Raw genomic sequence first — 21,375 nt, forward strand, 5'->3', positions numbered from 1 at the left:
GACACAGCTGAATATGAATTTGTCGAAAAGCCCCGAAAGTCATCATTGCTATCTGACACGCGAAATAGCTCCTCCCATTTAAATCCCAGAAGTCCTATTTGCGCAAACATTCTTGCTACTTTTCCACGAGTAGTGATCTTCTGACCTGTCCAATTTGTTTGAAGTGGAGGTCTCGGGACTTAACTTGCTTATCATCTTACTTGGTATGTTCTTTACCCAAGTGACGCCTGTTGTTAGATCAGAGCGTGGAAATTTGCCCCTTGCTGTTTCTCCCCCCACCTGCCCACATCCATGCCGGCTTGTTCAAGCGCACGTCCAAGGGCTGAAGGAGACAAGTCGAGCTGTCTTTTCCTTTTCATAATCCGTCAAAGCCCGCCGTAAAAATAAACTACACAGCCTCATTGTTGGCAGCAAAGAGTCAAATTGGCGGCCCTTGACAAAAGGGAATTTTTGAAATGTTCTGTGCAAACATGCTTAAACAGATGAATACTATTTCAAATTAGAGGTATACATAATAATTTTAAGCCTTGTAAATGACATATTATTTAACTTTCGAATTAATATTTATTCAAACACAGATATGTGGAACTGGTCTGTTTTGAGTTATTTAGGTATTAGTCAATACCCCCCCAATCTGGGGGTTGAAAATGAAGAGAGAAAAAAACGACGTACATGGAGAAATACGATAGATAGATAATTTGGACATCGTCATTTGGTAAATAGCTTGCATGCTGAAAAAGTGTTATCCTGCTGAGCTTGACTGTATAGAGTACTGGACAGCACAATGTAGGCTACTTTTTGGAGACCTTCATCTTATTTGTGGAGTTGGTTGTCATTGAGGTGATTTCCATCTGAGTTGGGAATGCTTGGAGGAAGTGCAAAGCTCACTTGAGGCTTGCCTGGGCTGGCTCAGATGCACAGTAAACCGAGTCTCATGTCATTCCAAGGCTCAATATAAATTCAATGGCAGGGACAATTTACAGCTCATGCCACATCCTCAATGTGATGCACTATGCATGGGGGGCCCAAGCGTGTCTTCTTGCCGTCACTCCAAAGTGACCCTAATTTACTGCAACGTAAAAATGGCGGAGCTGAGAAATCGTCAAGGCTGAGGCGTAGAGGCCTTGCTTTGCTTGGACTTGCACTATAATGTGGTATAAAGCCATATCCACATGGCATTGTGTTTTTATTGGATTTGCATTCTCCAAGGCACAATTTCTCTCCTCAAAGACTTAAAAGGTGGTATCTTCCATTAAGTTTGATATAGCCTTGTCTTCATTTTACTGTCACAGTCTTGTGTCCTTTGAGCCTCCAATTTCCAAACATGTTTTAAAGCACCAGTGAGGAATTGTCTTTTCCTATCTCCTTGCAGAGCAGAGGTTTCAAACTCATTTTTGTTGCGGGCCTTTTTCTAGCTACAACTTCCCTCATTGGGCCGATATAATGGGGAAACCAACTCCATTTTAAATGGTCATTTAGTGTTATTAGTGTACACAACAAATGGCTCAGTAGTTTTGATGTTAGAAGCAAAGAAAACAGTTTATTTAACATATATAAACATATATGTTATATTATATATTTAACATATATTTAACATATATATATATATATATATATATATATATATATATATATATATATATATATATATATATATATATATATATATATATAATATCTATAATGGTATTTATTTAGTTTATGTCATTTAGATTTATTGTTGATGTTACTGAAATGAAATGAACCCCAAAATATTTAAAAATGTCAACTTTATAATTCATTATCCAAGTTAACAAGAACTGGGTTTAGCAAGGGTCAAGGAAATTGACATAATTTGCTTTCATGGGCCACATAAAATGACATGGTGAGCCAGATTTGGCCCCGGGGTGAAGATTGTAAGGTAAGTAATCAATCGTCATTACTTGAGCTCTGAGCAACTGTGATGTCATATATATGCTTGATGCGTCTGCAAGCTCCGGGTGTCAACGTCAATGTTTGCCAGAACAAACACATTTATGATTCACTACAGTGACCCAAACACTGTAAACAACTCCTGGCGAGCACGCATACTGGGGAGAGATGAGTGTTAAAAAAACGCTTGGAAGAATTTACAGCATTTGAATCTACTAGGATTCTCTACCTCTGTATAGAGTAGCGTTGTTTGCATGCTGTAGAGTCCATTTACTGCCACCACCAGTATGGGAGAATATCGGCTGACTGCAGGGGCTGTCACGTTCTGTCTGGGTTTTTTTTTTTTTTGGTGGATTTTGTTAGAGGAGTTTTTGGTTTATTTCGCCTTTCAGTTCATGTTTGTTTCCGCTGCATCTGCTTTTTCTCTGTCTCGTCAGTTCGATCTCGTCCACCTATTGTTTACGTGTCCCTGCTCCTTGCGCGTTAGCCAATCCGGTCCCCCTGCCTCATATTGTCACCCAGCTGTAGTGTGTTTTCCGTAATTGGGCTTTGTGTATAAAAGCCACTGTCTCTTTATAGCCTTTGTCGGACCATTGCTAATCTTACCCTGTCAATGTGCTCTTTTCCCGTGTTTCCTACCCCGCTGCGAATTCACCTCATCGTCCTCCACGTCTCTTTTTCCACAGTCATCCGGTTGCAGCACCCGAGAGTTTTTTGTTTCTTGTTTATTTGCTACTTTGTACAGTCCTGCATTTTTGGGTTCCCTTCCTACACCGCCACCCCTCATGTCATGCCAGGTCGTGACATTGGCAAGCCACGCAGAGTATAAAGTGCTGCCAAACGCATGCCGGTGGGATTTTGCACGTCACATTTCCACATCAACCCCGCCATCCCAACCCCCCCTTCCAAATGGATAAAAACGTAAGGATTTTGATGCTTCATTCGTATTCCATAAATACAATATTGATAAGACTTCAAGGATTCAAAGAGAATTTATTTTAGACTAGTGGTCATGCATAAAGCATATTATTGTAACAAAATTTTATGACTCGACTTCCCCTTTAACCGCTTCACAAAAATGACGACAAGACTCTCATGAGTGTGAATTTGAAAGTTCCATGCCTTCCTGCTGCATGCAAAGAGCCGACCAGCACATTTACAAGTGACCTTCAGTATTTGTCACATTTATATCATTTTTTTTTTCCTACCTCTTCCACAGCCACTTTGGTACTCTACGCCAATTTGCATATTTATCAGACCTGATCGTACTTTGACATGCTTTCATTTTTTACGCGTCGCTCGAGATGGAGCTGTAATGTTCCATAGAATGCCGCATGGGACAATGGCAGGTGAGAATTATGCTGAGTGGGCATAATTTGGGTTTCTGCTGCTTTCACTCATTGTCACAGCTTCTCCGCCGCTGCATAAACTTTCACTTCCCTTCTCAATTTTTACATCGCTCTTTTTTCAGTACGTGTATAACTTTAACCCCTGGGTTTCGGAGGTTTTTCACTAACCTGTCCTTATACATGGGCTGACTTTGAAAGGATCATTCCATCATCATTCGTCAAATATAATTACAGTGGACCCCTGCGTTGTAGCGTCCCCATCTTACATTGCGATGTGGAATACTGAGTTTTTTCGACCCCTCTTTACCATATTTTCCCCGCTTTGTGACAAAAATACCTGTCATGACCCTAGAGGTGGCTGTATTTGTGTTGTTTTGTCTCCATCTGCAGGTGTTTTTAGGAAATTACACTTATTTTCAGTTGCCGTCCCTGCAACGCGTCACTACAATTGTGGTCTGCTATTTGTTGGCATCTCTTCACGGAGATGGTGGTCTGCTATTGGTCTTGTTTACAAATGGCGGAACAGTAAAGCTTTGTTTGAATGTGAGTGGTTACAAAACTGTATTTACAGTGCATTTTACTGCTTAATTCATAGTTGAAAGGGCTAGCCATGGGTCACAAGATTGCTAGTGATGTTAAAGAGAGTTTATATATATAAGATGATTTAAATGGGAATGATGCTGAATATAACCCTTATTAGGGAATATGGGCATAACAAGCGTCACTCAAAGGTAAATAAATCCTGTCTATATATTTGTTTTTACTTATGATGTTTTCTTATTGTATACATGTATAGTATATATATTTAGCACTTACTGTACTATTTTGGTACCAATTTTTAATATATATGTACAATTTTGATGTTCTTACCTGGAGTTCCAAATGCATTAGCTTTATAACAAAGGTTTGGATTGCCCGCCATACTGTGAATTCGCCTTACGAGCCCAACCGCAGAACGGATCTCGCAACACGGGAGCCCACTGTATAGCCCTACAGCTCTATCCACACACACACACACACACACACACAAATATATATATATATATATATATATATATATATAGATATATAGATATATATATATATATATATATATATATATATATATATATATATATATATATATATATATATGTACGTATATAAATATTCTAAGGTTGTTTCATTTCGTGGAATTCTCATTTTGTGAGGAAGAAAAAACCATGTACCGCAATTCAATGCTGCAGAATTGGCAGATCGGAATATACAGATATAATGTAATGCGTTGCATGAAACAAAATGCTTCCCCGCAGCAAAATGAAAGCTTTCCTGCAACATTTACTTCTTGGAACGAAGCCTTTTGTCACCTACAAGTCCCACAATGCATAGCCAAAAGTTGCATTATGGGAGTCAGGCTAAGCCACTCAATAAAGTCATTGAAAGGCTTATGACAACCTATGACATTTATAAGGTGTCCGCTAGCATCCCCTAGTGGTCAATTTTTTTTGTTTTCAACACAATAATTTCTATTGCAACCTGTTCATGAGTTGCCCTTGAAAGAATTAATGCAAAAATTGGGGGAAATGCAAGATAAAACATCAGGTTTTCAATATGTCCAAAATTGACAATATTTCCAATTTTTAATGCCAGTGAATGAGCCCGACATGGGCTAAATTTGACATCTGTGGGATGTAACTCTCCACTTCCTGTTTGCAAGCATTCAGAAGGGACAGCAGGAAGGCATATGGAAAGTCGAGATGTTTTGACAATCTATGCCATATTTCAGCATCCTAGTGTATGCTTTACCTTATTATCACACATCGAAATAATCTAATAGCCTGAGTTGGGTCATAATATCCTCAGGGGTTAAAGTAATATACACAGAATATTTGTACAGTATATTTTTAAAAATGGTTTAAAAAAATGTTTAATGTGCACATAGTGTTACTGGTACCATTTGAACAGGACTTTGTGATTCAAACAAATGGTGATTGGTGATGCAAACCCCCCCCCAAAAAGCACTTCTGCAATTTTATAATTTCCAAGGCACACGCAGCAGGGGAAAGAATTAATTTACTCTAAATACTGACAAACTTGTTTAATTTATCCATAAATCAAAAGGAAATTGTTCTACACCTACCTTCAATGTATCACTAATGTCATTTATCAAAGGAAAATGTATGCCAGATGCTAATTCCTGCTGTTCAAACTTGCACATTTCCCTGTTCTTCACCATGATAAGGATTTGTAATTCACATGAAGACACATTACTCTTTAAATCCTCATCTACAATATTGGGTTCATTTACAATAAGCCCATAAAATAACATTAAATTTAAGGTCCAATCCCAAATTATTCACACACAGGGTAAAATTGATGCACACACACTGGTTGTCTGCTGATGTCAGTTGATTAGCTAAAAATGTTATTAATATGTGTTTTCGTGTTCTTGGTTGTTGTTTTTGTATTTTGTTCATTAATTTTCACAGGGGAATATGTTCAGCACTGTAAGTATGCCTAGGTTATTGTAAGGCCCAAAATGTTGTTGTTGTTGAGTTTTCTTTCTAGTTGTTTTTAAAAATTTCAATTACCTATGTTAAATATGTTGAATATGTTCAGCACTGTAAGTATGCCTAGGTTATTGCAAGGCCCAAAATGTTGTTGTTGTTGTTGAATTTTCTTTCTAGTTGTTTTTAAAAATTTCAATCACCTATGTTAAAGAAAATGTTTTTTAACCAACACAATATATTAAAACAAAAAAAACTCACACAAATTCTAATTTTCGTTCTTGGTTATGAATAATGTTGGTATTAACCGCATTTTTATACACCGATGTATCTATGCTGGCATCTACAGGTCAGCAAACACTTCTTCATTACTTGGGTGTAGATTGGCCTCAACTTTATTTGCAGTGTTACCGCGCTACAGCAAAAAAGTAATGCATTAATGAAAATACATTACTTTTCAAATGCATTCCCTAGCTATAACATTACATCCGGGGTACCTGTCCAAAGTTTAAAAGCACCTAGTTTATTTGGTGTATTTTCATCATTTAAAATATTCTTGAGTTTTAGATTAATACTTCAGTATTAATTGGTAAACAATAAGATTTTGATTAAAACAGAATGATTCATAACCCCCTTGAAAATTATTCAAAGTAGGATTTTTTTTTTGTCATTGATAGCTTATCACATTTTGTATTTTCTTGGTATTTTCTCAGTAAGGTTTAATGTGGATGATCCTTTATGCACTCGAATGACATTCAGATCACGGATGTGAATTTTCAAGTTTTAATAGTCTTCATTTCTTGACCTCTTAATACGCTTGAGATCAGGTGAATTTGATGGTGTCTCCAAACTATTGGCAGGTACTATACTATATACATTTTATTATGTCTCCTACTTGCCTCCTGTTGAGCACCTCTGGGTGCTGTCTTTGCAGGGGTGTAATTTCATTCAGTGCTACTACGCTTGGTCGGGCACAGGTGGAGGCAGGGTAATGCACAGACGAGTACATAAACACAAAAACGACGTGGGGAGCATTGGTGAGATCCCAAGGAGACGTTGTGACACACACACCAAACACACATATAGACAAACATCGATGTGGAATAAGCAGTGGATCTTTTGTAATCTATTGCAAGTTCCACTTGCCTGCTACAAGAGATTGTGTTGATGAAGCAACAAGGGCACCAGGGAGGTCAACTCCGATCCAAAATTGTGGTGAGCATAATGTTTCAAAAGAGAGAAACAAGTGCTATTTTGTCTCTTTAATTAATTTCTTGCAAGGAAGAGTGGTTGTCAAGAGTAAACACGGGGAGCACGGAAAATTCTCTAAGTAATTAAAGCTGATTGCCCATTAAATTGTCGGTCTAACTCCCCCCTTTTGTTGGAGATACAAGCCAACTCTTTTGTTTGTTTGCTGCGTTGTTCACTTCTATAGACTTTAAGCTGCAATTGCTTTACGCCATCACCGAGAAACACATTAGTAGGTCCGGTTATGTGAATGAACTGCCTTGGTTCTACTTACGACTTGTCAATGTTTTGCGCTGCCTTTCTGAGTCATGGTTTCATGAACTAAAATGCATGCGTATGCAATTTTGCTCAGTGGGATTATTGTACAGACTTGAAAGTAATCTTTAGAACTAAGTTTTAAGAGATTTTTTTTTGTTCTTTTTCTTTTAAATATGATTTACATAAAGAAATTGCTTGCCAATTGTTGAGCAAAGCATTCTGAGCTGCCTTTCTGACAGCAAAGTGGTGATGTCATTCCAGTCACCATGGGCCCATCCCGAAGTGACAAGCTCACTTTGATTGGCTCTTAGCCAGGAAACGCAAGATAAAAAAAAGGTAAATTCCCTAATCAAATGAGTTATTTAGTAAATTCAAGCTCAGCAAGAATTTGCTTTTTACTTGCAGTATATGTGATAGATGACAGATTTAGACCAATGGGACTTTTTAATTGAAACACCAAATATAATGGTTGTTCAAGCAGTTATAATTAGATGGCTTGATGAACGGACCTGCAGAAGTTAAATATCATATAAAGTAAGATAGTGTCCCCCTTGTGGACGTGATTGTCAATTGCAGTCTTGTCCTGACTGCACACGCCCCTATGTAATCTAGCATACATGACGATTTAAAGCGTCTTGTGGACAAGGGCCTTAGTTTTAACTTGATGATCAAAGTGAGTGATGGACCAGCGGTTGTCTGACTGCATGGCCATTAAAATCTTTGGTGGGAAAACAATTGCAGACCGACAATGACATATAGCAGAAGCTGCTAAATGCAGCATTCATTGGTTTGGGGTTGGGCAAATCAAGGTTAAACTGTATTGGACACCAGGTCTGTGGGGTCTATGTATGGTTGTGTTACTGCCATGACTGATATCATCTCTCCACTGTAAGGAAACCAATATGAAATGATGGTGGCAAAACTGTTGTGAAGTTTGCTGGTGCTGTCTATTGGTGAGGGCCAAAATTGCATTGGTATGTCAAATGTGTGCAATTTTCCAAAAACTCAGAAGTCAACACACTTCTAGGGGCCTAGAGGTGAGAGACGAATTGAGTGCTTTCATACGAACCTACGGCTGCCGTCAAGGCAACTTTGCACTGGACACTTACTGCTTAATATGGCACAAAGAGTTATTTTTAGCACTCGGCATCTTGTGCAACCTGTTGAGCCCAGAAGGGGGCTCCACGCACCTGCAGTCCCTCCTGAAAGTTTCTAATTTTCCCCACATGGTGTTTTTGTGTTTTTTCTTCCTCTTCAGGGCACTTTGTTCAGGGGATGTGTATTTGTGATGTTCTGTGTGATTTCCATTTCATCTGTGAAGCCCTTTGAGAGTGTATAGTGATTTAGGGCAACTCATAATTGTGCAGTGGTAGAGTCATTGTGATGAATGATTACTTGTTGTTTACCAAGTTATGATTGGGGTAGGTTTTAAGGGTGGTAATTGCGTGACTTGCTCCAGATAATGGAAACCCCAAGTAAACACAGCACATGTAACCTGTAGTCTTTGTCGCCTCACAACATGTTGTGGTTTCAATTTTATGATGGGAAACAAAGCATTTTTGCAGTTGTGTATTCTTCTTTATGTTTTTGCATCAGAGGCTCGTTTGAAAAAGCTCAGGTCGAGGTCTTCATATAATATTGCTATGCGATGGAAATTCACATATGCCAAGATCCCAACTGCAGCTCGAAACTGCCAGCGCTCACATTTACGGCAAAAAAGCCAGTCCAGCTCCTCTGCGTCTCCTGAATGGCAAAGCCATTTGTCTCTGTGAAGGGCAAAGTGGAGTGAAACAAAAGCACAATTTAATCTGTGAGAAACTACTTAAATAGAGCAACATTTTGTTTTGTTTACAACTTCTATCACACCCGCGCACACACTGTAGACACACACACACACTCTGCTCTGATGTTAAATTGCAATTAAGGAGGACAAGTGCTTAGCCTTTAGCTAATTAGCATTTTCTCCGCTCAGCAGAAATAGGCGAGAAAATCAATATGATATTAAGTTCGTGTATAGCAATGAGGCACACATCCACTGGCATCAATTAGCAACAGATTAGAGGAGAAACACTGCCAAGAAAATAGCAACATCTCTGCGCTTTCAACTTTTCCTCATGTTTTTTTGTTCAATTTATTTTTATACCTCTCAGAAAAAGATACAGTACTTGCTGGTACTAATTAAAACACATGAAATGTCTTAGGTTTACCGTACTAATTATTTTAATGCTATAAGACTTTCTATCCCACTGTTTCAGAATAATATACTTTTTTATACTATATTTAATCTTATTTTTTTTCCTCATTGTCATTTTTATAATTCATTTCTATGATAAGCTCCATTATAGAAATCCCAAGGTTCCATTGCCTTATTATTCAAAAGCAGGAAAAACTTATTTAATCATGCCTTTAATCAACCGGAAATTATTCCACAACCACCATTAAGTTGTCCTTAATGTCGTTTATCAAATAGAAAAAAAGTTTCACCAGGTGCTAATCCATTCTCTTCTAAATTTGCATGTTCCCTCTTATTCAACATAGGAATTTGGACTGTGAAGGAATATATTTGCATCTACAGAGATCTATTGAGTCGACCTTCTTCAGATGTTAAAATGTTCAAATGTGAGATGATGTCCTTGCCTACTATTCAAATTTATTTTTCAGTGGTCAATAAATACTTCATGAACGTTTCAGGTCAAAACCTTTTTCCTAAAGTACTTGTTGCTATGGACATTTGAAAGATGAATGTGCCAACATTTTAAGCACTGACAACAGTGTATTGTACATCTTTTTAAAAGGAATTAAATGTAGTATATGCATATCTCAGTTTTCACTTCCTGAGACATGAAGCAGATTTTGTGAAGGGTTCACATACTGTATGGTGTCAGCCCAAAGTATAAAGTTATTGTAATCCAAAACCTTTTCATAATGTTCATCATTATAGAAGTCATTGGTGGATTAAAAAGGTTGGTTTTGCTGGGTTGAGTTGGTGGTTGGTTTGTTACTAATTTTGACTCAACTTTTTTTTAAATTATCCAAAAGGTTGGCTTGATTCTTTTTTGACCCCTAACAGGTTAAGTACTTTTGTGTCTTTGTACAAAATTCTTGCCAGTTTATGTAATAAAATGAATCAACAAATGCTATTTTGTGCACTCTAAAACATATGCGTTAAAACAGGGATGTCAAACTCTTTAGCTCGGGGACCCTTGGTCAAAAATATATACTTAACTGGGGTGGACAGGTAAAACCATGCTATATATCTTAAAAACACGACAGATACATGTAGATTTTTGCTCTTCGTGCCGGCCTGGTCCCAATTCCTCACGAATAAATATGATGTTAAATTAAAAAAAAAAAACATAAAGATGTAGTAAAATTACTATTACCCCTATGCAAAACAATAAAATCCGAAGTACGAAAATACTCCAATGTGGTTGTACAACTTCTTTGCAAGGATGGTAGCGAACAGAATAAAAAGGTGCTGAGGTGTCTCATTTTGGACACTGGTGGCACCCTCACAAGAGAAGACGCTAAAAGAAAACAAGTAACCCAGAGTCATGAAATCATGCAAGCAGGACTTCCTCCTTCATTATCGGGCAGGGTCAACCTTGTCAAAATGGCGATGCCCCCCAGGTTTCTTTTGTTTCAACACATCCATCTTTTTATAAGGAAGGTTTTTTTCTGTCAGCTGGATTGTTTAATCTCTTCATTGTTGTGGTTGGCCAAGCCCCTCTCACATTAAAAAGGCCTTGCTACAATTATCAAAATGTCAAGGTGGCCCTGCGCTACCTAGTTTTATTAGATATTATTGGGCATGCAATTTTGTTAAACTTAGTGGCTGGTTTGATGGATCACTTGATATACGTCCCTCCTGAGCGGAAATTGAGTTGAGATCCTCGAAGCTTCCGTCACATTCCCTCCTTACCGCACGGTTGCCGCTCAGGGTGAACAATGTCTCTCAGAACAAAGTTGTCTTTGGATCTTTGAAAATTTGGACCCAATTTCATAAAAATTATGGCCTGATAGAACCAGGCCATATTTTCCAGAACCACCTTTTCATTCTGACCCTACCTTTGCCAGCTGGTGATGCAAGTGCCTGGTGTAAATGAGGGATTTCTATGTGGATAACTATTTTGCCAACTTCCGGGAACTGTCTGCCTGATTTCAGCTGCCCCCGTCTCACTTTTTCCATTTTTTTCAAATCAGGCAAGTTGTCCAACCTACGTATTCAAATTTTCCTAACAAACCACCTGAATCTCTGGGTGAGCGGGTGCTCACCCTGGACGCAGACCAAAGGTGCACAATAGCTATCATTTAGAATTTGATGGGATCCTTTAACCCTCAATTTATTGATTTTATAAAACAGAATTGGGAAGAGGAGCTTGGTGTGCCGATATTAGCTGATCAATGGGCGCTAATTTTCAAACGTATACATTCTTCCTCGGTCTATGCAAGGCACGGCTTCAAACCAAGATTTTCTTCAGGGTGCATTACACAAACCAGAGACTTGCCAAAATTTACTCTGGGCTTAGTCATACTTGCAAAAGGTGTAAACAATCACCGGCTAATCACGCACATATGTTTTTTTTCTTGCCCTCCAGTCAGTAGTTTTTGGCATCAGGTTTTCTTTACCCCATGCTGGTACTTGGGGTTGACCTTTTTTATGTTGTGTATTTATTTATTATATGTACATTATTTTATATTTTTTTATTTTTTGTCTTTGTTCTCCTTTTTTCTATTGTTTATCTTTTAGCTATGACCATGTACCTGATACTTGCCAACACGTTGTGTGTCTGGTTGCTTATTTTTTGTTTGTACTGTATTTGAATGCATGGATAGGAATGAGTGGATGCTTAATGGTGGTTTAAGATGTTTGCTGAATAGTGCCCATGTACCGAGTGCTTGTTCTTGGCCTCATGCCATGACTGATATTGCCCCTTGGGGCCTTGTTGTATGCTATTTTTAAAGTCCTCATTTTTTGACAAATATATGAAAAAAAAGATTTAAACAAAAAAGAAAAAAAACACAAAACGTATTGTTTATATTACATCAAGCCGAATGCCTGCTAAATGCCCAGGCTGTGACCTCGTCCACTGTTAATCTCTTTGGGGGCGATCGAAGGATTTTACCTGCACTGAGCAGTGGCACAAGGAAGCTACATGTTAATGTTAATTTGAATGTTCCACTTTCTGTCACTGAAGCGATCCGCAAGCTATTTGGCACAAGCATGGCCACTGGTCACTTCCGCTTGAAAGGTGCAAGGCTGATTTTGGCATTGCTTGGGAAAATGAAAGTGTTTGTCTTTTTGCCTGCGGAGGACGACAGAGAGTCAGTTAATTGTTATCAAACACGAGCGTGGGTTAAGGCTGACAGCAGGTCAGGACAATATGCTCGTTGGCCATTTTATTTCTATTTTTATTTCAATAAAAGAAGCAATTGGATAGAGCCACGTCTGAGTGAAGCCTTTAACACACCCAAGGGCATTGTGGTATTATAGGCATTAGACTAATGGGTTTGGTCCTATTCATTTTTTAATTTTTATTGTTTTTTTTTAATGCTTGATGAAATTTTACTGCAGACTGGAATAAACCTGTGGGCTGAATGTTTGACACCCCAGGGTAAAAAAAAATCTGGGGGTTACACTTTAAAAACATTTGGGTCAAAAATAACCTAATTATGGGTCAAAGGCCGACTGCAATTCAGGTTAATTTGACTCAACTTTTTCTTTTGTGCGAAAAATAGGGTCAAATTGACTCAAGTAGCGGTTGGTCCTTTTTTCATCTATAACTATCATAGCTATTGTGGCAGTGGTCTAGAACAGGGTTACCCAACCTTTTTTATCTTCAACGCTTGAGATTTGTACCGTGGACGGGAGGGGTCGAATTTGAAGTGAGCTCACCATTAATGACATACGATGGCTTGCTTGAGTCTAGAAAAAATTGCTGCTTTAAAATGTACAAAAATTACATTGGTTAAATTAATCACATAACTGCATTACAAATGTTACTCATTTTTTTTACAAAACCGTTAATTAGATGCAAATGAGTACTTTACAGTGCAAAACCTTTGCAAATGCTAGCATATACCTAAGGGTATATGTTGAAATGAAAATACTAATGAGCTAAACGCATACAAGGCAGCACTATATAACTTGTTGAAGATAAGAACTTTTAGCTAGTATTTTATCCACAGGCACTAGTTGTTGGATCAACAAACAAAACAATTTTGGACTTATTATCATAAAAGACAACATTCTTACAAACAAAGTACAACTTACAGACAGTCGTGGGCCAGATTTCACAGAGAGACAAAACAAATCGTGCGTCACTGGCAGTGACTGATCTCAACACAAACACTTCCCTTTCTCACTACAAAATGTAATATTAGCAGTGGCCAGAGGCAGCGCTAGAAAAACAAAGAGCAAGCCAAACAAAGCACAAATAAATAAACTCTTAAAAGATAAACTAAATCAGCTCCAAAACCTAATTATTTCTGGTGCGCCCAATGTGGCCCAGTACCAGTTGATTCACAGACTTTTATCTGGCCATGGACAGGCAGTTGGGGACCTCTGGTCTAGAACATATCCCTAACCATCTAATCAAATAGTCTCTATTCAGTGTTTGAATCAAGTGCATCTTAGCAGGCAATGAGCTGAGTTACACGTGTCTAAGTCAATTTCTATTATCGAATAATAAAAGCAATGTTGATGCTAGTTGACTAGCATGCTTGTGCTTTACTGTTTTTCTGCACTGTAGACCAAAATGGAGAAAGAAAGAAGAAGCTGGTGTTCCTCACATCTCGTGTTCACCCTGGAGAGTCCCCTGCCTCATTTGTCTGTCAAGGTAAGCTTCTGCTCTCATTTGAGGAATGAATGATTGAAATGCCAAGAATTTCATTAGCCAAATTTGCAAGTACGAAACGTACAGCAGTAAATTGTATTGTGTTGTTTCTTTGGCAAGAGAATGCGTCAAATGACTGCAAAAAGCATTAAAACTTTACTGAAACCGAATAAATGCTCATATATCACTATAGTGGCCATTACAGGTGTGTGTCTAAAAAATAATCACTTTGAATGTCTTCCACTTAAATTAATGAATGTTTCTTGTTTTCTTGTTTGTTTGTTTTTAACTGTGCATTCTTTTTGTAATAATGACCATCATTTTCAAAGTGTGTCAATTTTTGCTCCCTATCCCCACAAATAGTAGGGGTCCACTATATATTGTTTTTAAAGTTAATGGGCTACTTATTGTTGTTTTTTTTACTGATGAAAATAAAAGTAGGCATGTGTAATTTGTTGTTGTTTGTCAGGGACACATTTGTCTCAAATAAATGAAAGAGAATTAATAGCAAGTTGTCCGCATTATTTGCAAAAATGTAAGACAATATTAGTAAATAAATCAAGTAATTAAATTCACTGTCATTGATGGTTATAGATGTGAAAGATCCATTTGAACTACTTTAGACTAGCCAGACACTCATCGTGTTTTGCTAATACAGTGATCCCCCCCCTACTTCGCGGTTAATGGGGGCTCCATTAACCGCGAAGTAGGGGGGATCACTGTATTAGCAATGCTATTAATTCTCTTTCATTTATTTCAACCCCCCGCGAAGTCTGAAACCCGCAAAGTAGGGTATCAGTTCCTAGATTTCTAGAAGCAGTAACCATAAACAATACTTTTTTTTTTGTACTTTTTGCCTATTTTATTTTCTTTCTCCTATTATTTAACATTACATTATCCTTATTAACGTTATTGTATATTCATCAAATAACTAATATTACTTAGTTTGTTGAGAATTTGTTCTCAGGACTGGTTATCTGCACCAAGACTTCGGTGAAAGAGTACGCAAGTCATCACGTTGAACTTCACATTTATTTTGGCTCATGTATGGTGTATCATGTAGTATCTGTTGAAAAATAAATCAACAACAATCTTAAAGTCAGTAAACTAACATATAAACACTTAATCTATGAATTGACTGTATTTTTAGCCGACATTAGCGGGTTAACAACTAACAACTACTAACTATAAAGTGCAACCTCTACACAAACTAACACGTAAACAGAATAAACACTCATCGCTTACTAAACATAGGCAGTAGCGTGCGTTATCAACATAAATGTTGTTGGAACTGCTGTACTTTTTGTCCACTTTTTTGTCGCGCGAGGAGAGGGGAGGGGAGTGGAGCGAGCTTGCTGTGCACTTCACGGTAGATCCGGAAAGAAGAGCATTGCTGAGAACTTTCACTTTTCAGGGATGTGACAGAGCCAATATTTTCTCCGACAGCACCTTTATTCTTTGCGGCAATACTCGCCTGCCAAAATATAAAAGTTTCAATGTCGCAATCGAGTGGCCGAGACTGTGCTAAATATTGTGCTGACAATGCTGCGCTATCGTTAGCTTAGCACAGTAACTACAGTTCAACAGCTGTTAAGTGACGCAAACGCTGCACATACCAGTTGTTCCAAGTTCTCGCTTCCGCCTTTCGACAAGCCAGGTGAGGACTCTTGCTTGGCTCTGTTTCGTATTGAAAGCTCAGCTGGCCGTGTTGGATCGCTCCCGGTCACCGCAAAGCCCTGCCCCCTGCGTGAGCCGTTGAATGTTCCCCAAGTTGATTGGCTGTGGCGACTCGAAACGTGGAAAAAGTAAATAAAAAATAACTTCACGCGAAAGGCGAAATTTCGCTTTCGGAAATTTTGGAAATTTCAGCGCGTGGCCATTTTGCGTCGCTCCATTTGCGTCCATCGCGTCGCCCGATGTGAATTTGCGCCCAGTCACGCGAACTCCATTGACTACAAAACAAAACGCTCCGCTCATTCGCCTCGTTCGTGTTCGGTGCACATGTACCATTAAACTAAATCATCTCCAAAACATTATTTCGTGTGCAGCTCACGCGGCCCGGTACCAGTTGATCCACGGACCGGTACCGGTTCGCGGACGAGGGGTTGGGGACCACTGATCTAAGTCATCAAACTTTATTTATAGAATTTAAACTTTATTAATAGAATATAAGCTTTCTTACAACTGCCAAAATGAATAAGTGTTTTATTTGAGTACTATCTGAAGAATGGGGAAAAATCTTGATTGAACCTCTTGATTACATTAAAAGACTGTTTAGATAAATGCCAAAATGAATCAAGAGTTTAAAAGAATATAATTATGATTAAATATTAAACTTAAATATTTGAGTCAAATTGCAAACAAAAACCTTAAAATATAAATATAATTTTTTTTAAGTTCTCGCTTCACACGTAATTACGTGCCGCATGGCGTCTCGCGTCGCTCCATCACATCCATCCGGCCGCCCGACGCTCCATCATGCAAACTACATTGACTATAATACAAAACTGTCCGCTTTTACGCCTCAATCGCGTTTGGTTTGAACGCAGCATAAGTTTGAGTTTTTATGTGTTTTGGACAACATTGATGGCACATGCTGTCCACGCATATATGCATCATATGCTTGCCAACGATCTAATTAGCATTAATGCACATCTCTTCACACAGGTTATTTGTGGCGCATTATTTGTTATTTATTATTATTGCACCTTTTTGTGCATACATTGACGATCCAACCACATTGACAAGCGACAAATTGGAAAACTACAGGAGAATGTGAAGGACACTGAATGAGGTGGGATGGGAGAAAACTCAGATGAAAGCTGCTCTGCAAAATGTAGGCAAATAACACCAACCTCACCATTAGTTACCTAATTCACATTCAGTTACCTAACCATCTCCAAAAAAGAATGAGGATGAAATGTAGAAGTCTTTTTGGTGATCTGGTATTTATGGCTTCTTATACCATCGTGTTGCAGAAAGTCCTTGAATCCATGGCCAGACTGTGGCAGACCATAAGATCACTCTCTGAAGCATTTAATTGACACAGCCAGTGGATCTGGACTGAGTAACAAGACTCTCGCTGGCTTCAAAGAACAATAATATGATTCGCTCATTAATCTTCAATCGCCTTGTTAACTCCTAAAAGAAAACAACTAAGTCATTCTTATGATTGGGCACAAGTTCAGGCTGGATCTCTCTACAGCTGACCATCTTTGAGACGTTTGTTGAGTGATCAAAAGGCCGAAACGCCCTAAAATTCAAATCTAATTTTGGGAATATTACCTGTAGTGTTACAGATAATATTTCCCAAAATTAGATTTTTCCAATGTTAGATGCGGTTTCAATTCTACTCTTACCATCAAGGCAAACCTGATGAGAACACATATCATTTTATTGTGTTTTTATACTTAGTTGTAGTGACTTGCTCTCATATTTTGTTTATTCTTAATGTATGTTAACATCCTAAGATTGTGACTATCAGCACATGAATTTTCCTGTTATGATTTGACATGGATGGATGGATGATTTTTTCCTCATAAGTGTTATGATGTAAATGACTTCATTCTAATGATTGTGTTTGACTTTAATATTCCCTTCATATGAGACATTGATGTTTGGGGGGGATGAAGATCTTAGAAACTGTTTGTATATTTTATTGGTACATATCTTGTGAGCAGCTCATGGCAAAGTGATGCATTGTTTTGGCTCTTGTGCTCACAACTAATAAAAGAGCTTGAAATATTGTTTTTACCTTTGGGAAATTCTGTTATTGAAAGAACATATCTGCTCTTTTTTTTTTTAAATGACATTTTGCTCATGGCTGCTCTGATCTGACTCAAGTGAGAAGTCAGGTTTCACTTTTGGTTTGTTAGCTTTCCATGCAGTTGTTTCTTGCGCCATCTGCTCCATATCAGCAATTTCAACTGCCATTTGCCAACAAATTCTGACAGTGCCCCCTTGGTGACCATCACTCTTCTTTTGTGTTTTAAAAACTCAATAAACAACTCGCCGGGCCTGTTTTTGGATTTCAATTGAAGTCATTTTCACTATGTGTGTGTGTGTGTGTGTGTGTGTGTGTGTGTGTGTGCGTGTGTGTGCGTGCGTGTGTGTGTGTTTGTGTGCGTGTGTGTGTGTGTGTGTGTGTGGGTGTGTGTGTGTGTGTGCGTGTGTGCGTGTGTGTGTGCTTGTGTGTCTGATAGGTTTGATCGACTTCCTGGTGAGCCAGAATCCTGTTGCTCAACTCCTCAGAGATTATGTGATTTTCAAAATCGTCCCCATGCTGAATCCCGATGGAGTGTATTTGGGCAACTACAGGTACCCAAACTCATAAACACAGCGACATAAAGGCAAAAGGAAAAACTCATTAATTTCCAATTTCAATGCGAGTGTAAATTAAATACAGCTCATATTTCCCATGGTTTTATTTCCTGCTACTCGAGCTAATATCCTCTTAACACCACCTTCAGGCAGCCTAATGAATTCATAGAACTCACAGCAGTCCTTTTGTTCAAATGGTATGTGGTCGTGGGGCTATTCTTTTTGCCCGTCTGCGGTCTCCTCCCCTCTGTATTTTTAACACTATTGCCACAGCTCTGTAGGCATCCTCCCCCTGTCTATTCACTCCTCTCTCCCTTCTTCATAATTGCCTTTTACTTGATGTGCTTAGCCGCAGGAATACTAATGCACACCGAGATAATCATCAAAACGTTCTGCGGGTGCGTTTGCGAGTGACATCTAGTGGCTGGACGCTTATCGTGCTTCCAAAAACATTTGCAGGCTGCAGTGGTAATCTGTCATTGGCCATGATCGGTGTGAACTCCCCACACCCAAGCCCACTTCCAAAAGAGAGCGGTGATAAGAATATTGACAGAAGGCGATGAGTGATGGGCCGCACCTCACCAATCACACATGGCGGATCCTCGCAAACAAGCTGGGCCCCACCCCGGCACATCATAGTGCAGGGAGCGGACGGCGATGGATGCATGCGGAGCAAAAGAATCAATGGCAGTTAACCTGGAATGAGTATTTTGTTCACGGCCGGCTGCTTGGCTCATTTGGCTGTGCAGTATCAGTAACTCCTGTGTGGTTAACAGCTTCCGTAAATGTCAGCGATACGGAGGAGATACAATATGACAACAAACAAGGGCAGCTCAGAGAGCACCTATAAATACAGCTCATCATTGCGAGCTGTTGATAATGCTTGGAATGGGGTTTCCTAACCTTTCTTGAGCCAAGCTACACTCGAAATACTTGAAATTTCAACATAATCTATCGGCCTCAAATGCAAGACAATCCTTAGTAAAATTTAATTTCAAACATCTTTTAGTGCCGCAAATCACAATTATTTGAATAATTGATTAATATGTTTACTATCGTAATTTGCAGATGATTAAAAAAAACTAGTTTCATTTTCGTTCTCTTCATTCAAAAGCAGGACATTATTTCAAATTGACAGGGCACTAACATAAATTAGCAAAATTTCAGTTACTGAATTGCAGTGGCGGTGCATGGCATTTAGGCCTTCAGTGTTTCGACTGCTCAGAAGTACACTTACATGTTACTGGGCTACACAGGTTCTTTTCCAGGGCATTTTAGACATCAATAAACATCAGCAATTAAAACAATAAAATAAGTTTGCTTACATCGAGAAAAACAAAAACTGGAGAAAATTTACTAGTAATTGTCTGAAATACTAAGGATTAGAACAATTTTAAATTAAACCCCATCTGAAAAAATTATTGCATCACTACCCTCTTCAAAAAATTAAACACACGTCAACTTATTAAATTATTAAAGGGTGAATTTGCTTGTTTTTGCTATTTTCAGCAAGAAATTAATATTTTCTATAAAATTTGATAAATTAATTATTTTTCAGGTAGACCTTTATCACACATTTGCCACTTGCTTTTAACTAAATATGATCCACTAAGATCCACAGTACTGGTCTCGAAAATGGCAAATTTATACCCACATTTGAGGGTATTTCACTCTAAATAGTTGATTCATGTGAATGTGTGTGTGCATGTGTTTCTTTTTTTTTATATATTTAATTTGGGTCCCCCCTTAGATGTTCACTGATGGGCTTTGACCTTAATCGCCACTGGCAGGACCCCTCTCCTTGGGCACACCCCACACTTCATGCTGTCAAACAACTCATTGTGCAGATGAGCCAAGACCCGGTGAGTACACAGAGGCATGAGGACACACACACACATACACTCTAATGTGTGATCCATGTCACACACCTAACACTATATATATATATATATATATATATATATATATATATATATATATATATATATATAGATTGATTGATTTGCTTTTGTATAAATATGTAGGGTGAACTTACTGTAGATGTAATCACCAGAGTGAAGAAGTGAATACAGTATTGTATGCAATTTCCTCGAGCTTGAGCCCAAAAGTGCTTAATTATGACCTTGACGTGCGTATCCTCCTTTACATCCTATAGTGCGCACAGCTTAGCCTGATGTTCCAAATCCAGTGTGCTGTCTCCCTGCTTGGTTCAGCATGTTTCTCTCAATCTTGTTTGCACTTGTGTGCTGTAGGGAGCAGGAGAGGCGCGTCAGCACCTCTAGAATGTCAGGAGGGCTCTCCTGACCATTCAAAACATTTTACACAAGCAAGGTTTTTTGCTTTCACTTGCTACTTTTTTCCATTCAACGATTTTAGCGAGTCTGTGAAATGGTGGCCAGTTTTTTTCCCCCCTTTTTGTTTCTGATGATGATTATAAGCAGAGCAGCAGGTTGGTAGGATTACTGAAGGTCAGTGAGTGTCTTGGGAATACGCTACCCTTTTGTACACTTGTCTAAGCCTGATAAGAGAGGCAGTGGTCAGAGGTGGGACAAGAAGCAGGCCAGAGATGGGGTGAGAAGCAGGGCTGGCATCATGCAGATTAACCTTTTCCCCCCCGGCGCTGACACTCTGATCAATAAACTATGTCATGGTGGCAGGATCTATTCTTTGCTGTCATTCACATACACCTGCAGAAACACAACTGCGTGCACCTACAAAGGCAAATCTGAAAACTAACAAAATAATCTGAAATTAATAAAACATTATTGATTACATAAAACAAGACTTTTTTTTTTTTTAAATAATCGAAACTACATCTTACATCTTGTGGGCCATTTGTGGCCATTTAAAGGCCGTCTCCACCGGTGTTTATCAAATATCCGATACAGTACAAGTGGTAGGCTATGTACCGAGCCCCGTGCTTAACTGGCCCCATGCATGAGTTCATAATGATCTGATTGATCATTC

General features: G+C 38.6%; 1 protein-coding gene across 2 annotated transcripts in view; it reads left to right on the forward strand.

Moving 5' to 3' along the window:
• The window catches only part of agbl4 (AGBL carboxypeptidase 4), a 434,905-nt gene that overhangs the window by 365,007 nt on the left and 48,523 nt on the right, over positions 1 to 21,375 (forward strand). For both annotated transcript variants that reach the window (XM_088425984.1, XM_088425985.1), the window contains 3 exons: positions 14,005 to 14,091; positions 18,291 to 18,405; positions 20,159 to 20,270. In XM_088425984.1, the coding sequence (XP_088282110.1) occupies positions 14,005 to 14,091; positions 18,291 to 18,405; positions 20,159 to 20,270 (314 nt within the window). The remainder of the gene's footprint in view (positions 1 to 14,004; positions 14,092 to 18,290; positions 18,406 to 20,158; positions 20,271 to 21,375) is intronic.

The sequence above is a fragment of the Hippichthys cyanospilos genome, chromosome 10, assembly GCF_059441005.1.
Source record: "Hippichthys cyanospilos isolate Australia breed blue-spotted pipefish chromosome 10, RoL_Hcya_1.0, whole genome shotgun sequence".
Lineage (NCBI taxonomy): Eukaryota > Metazoa > Chordata > Actinopteri > Syngnathiformes > Syngnathidae > Hippichthys > Hippichthys cyanospilos.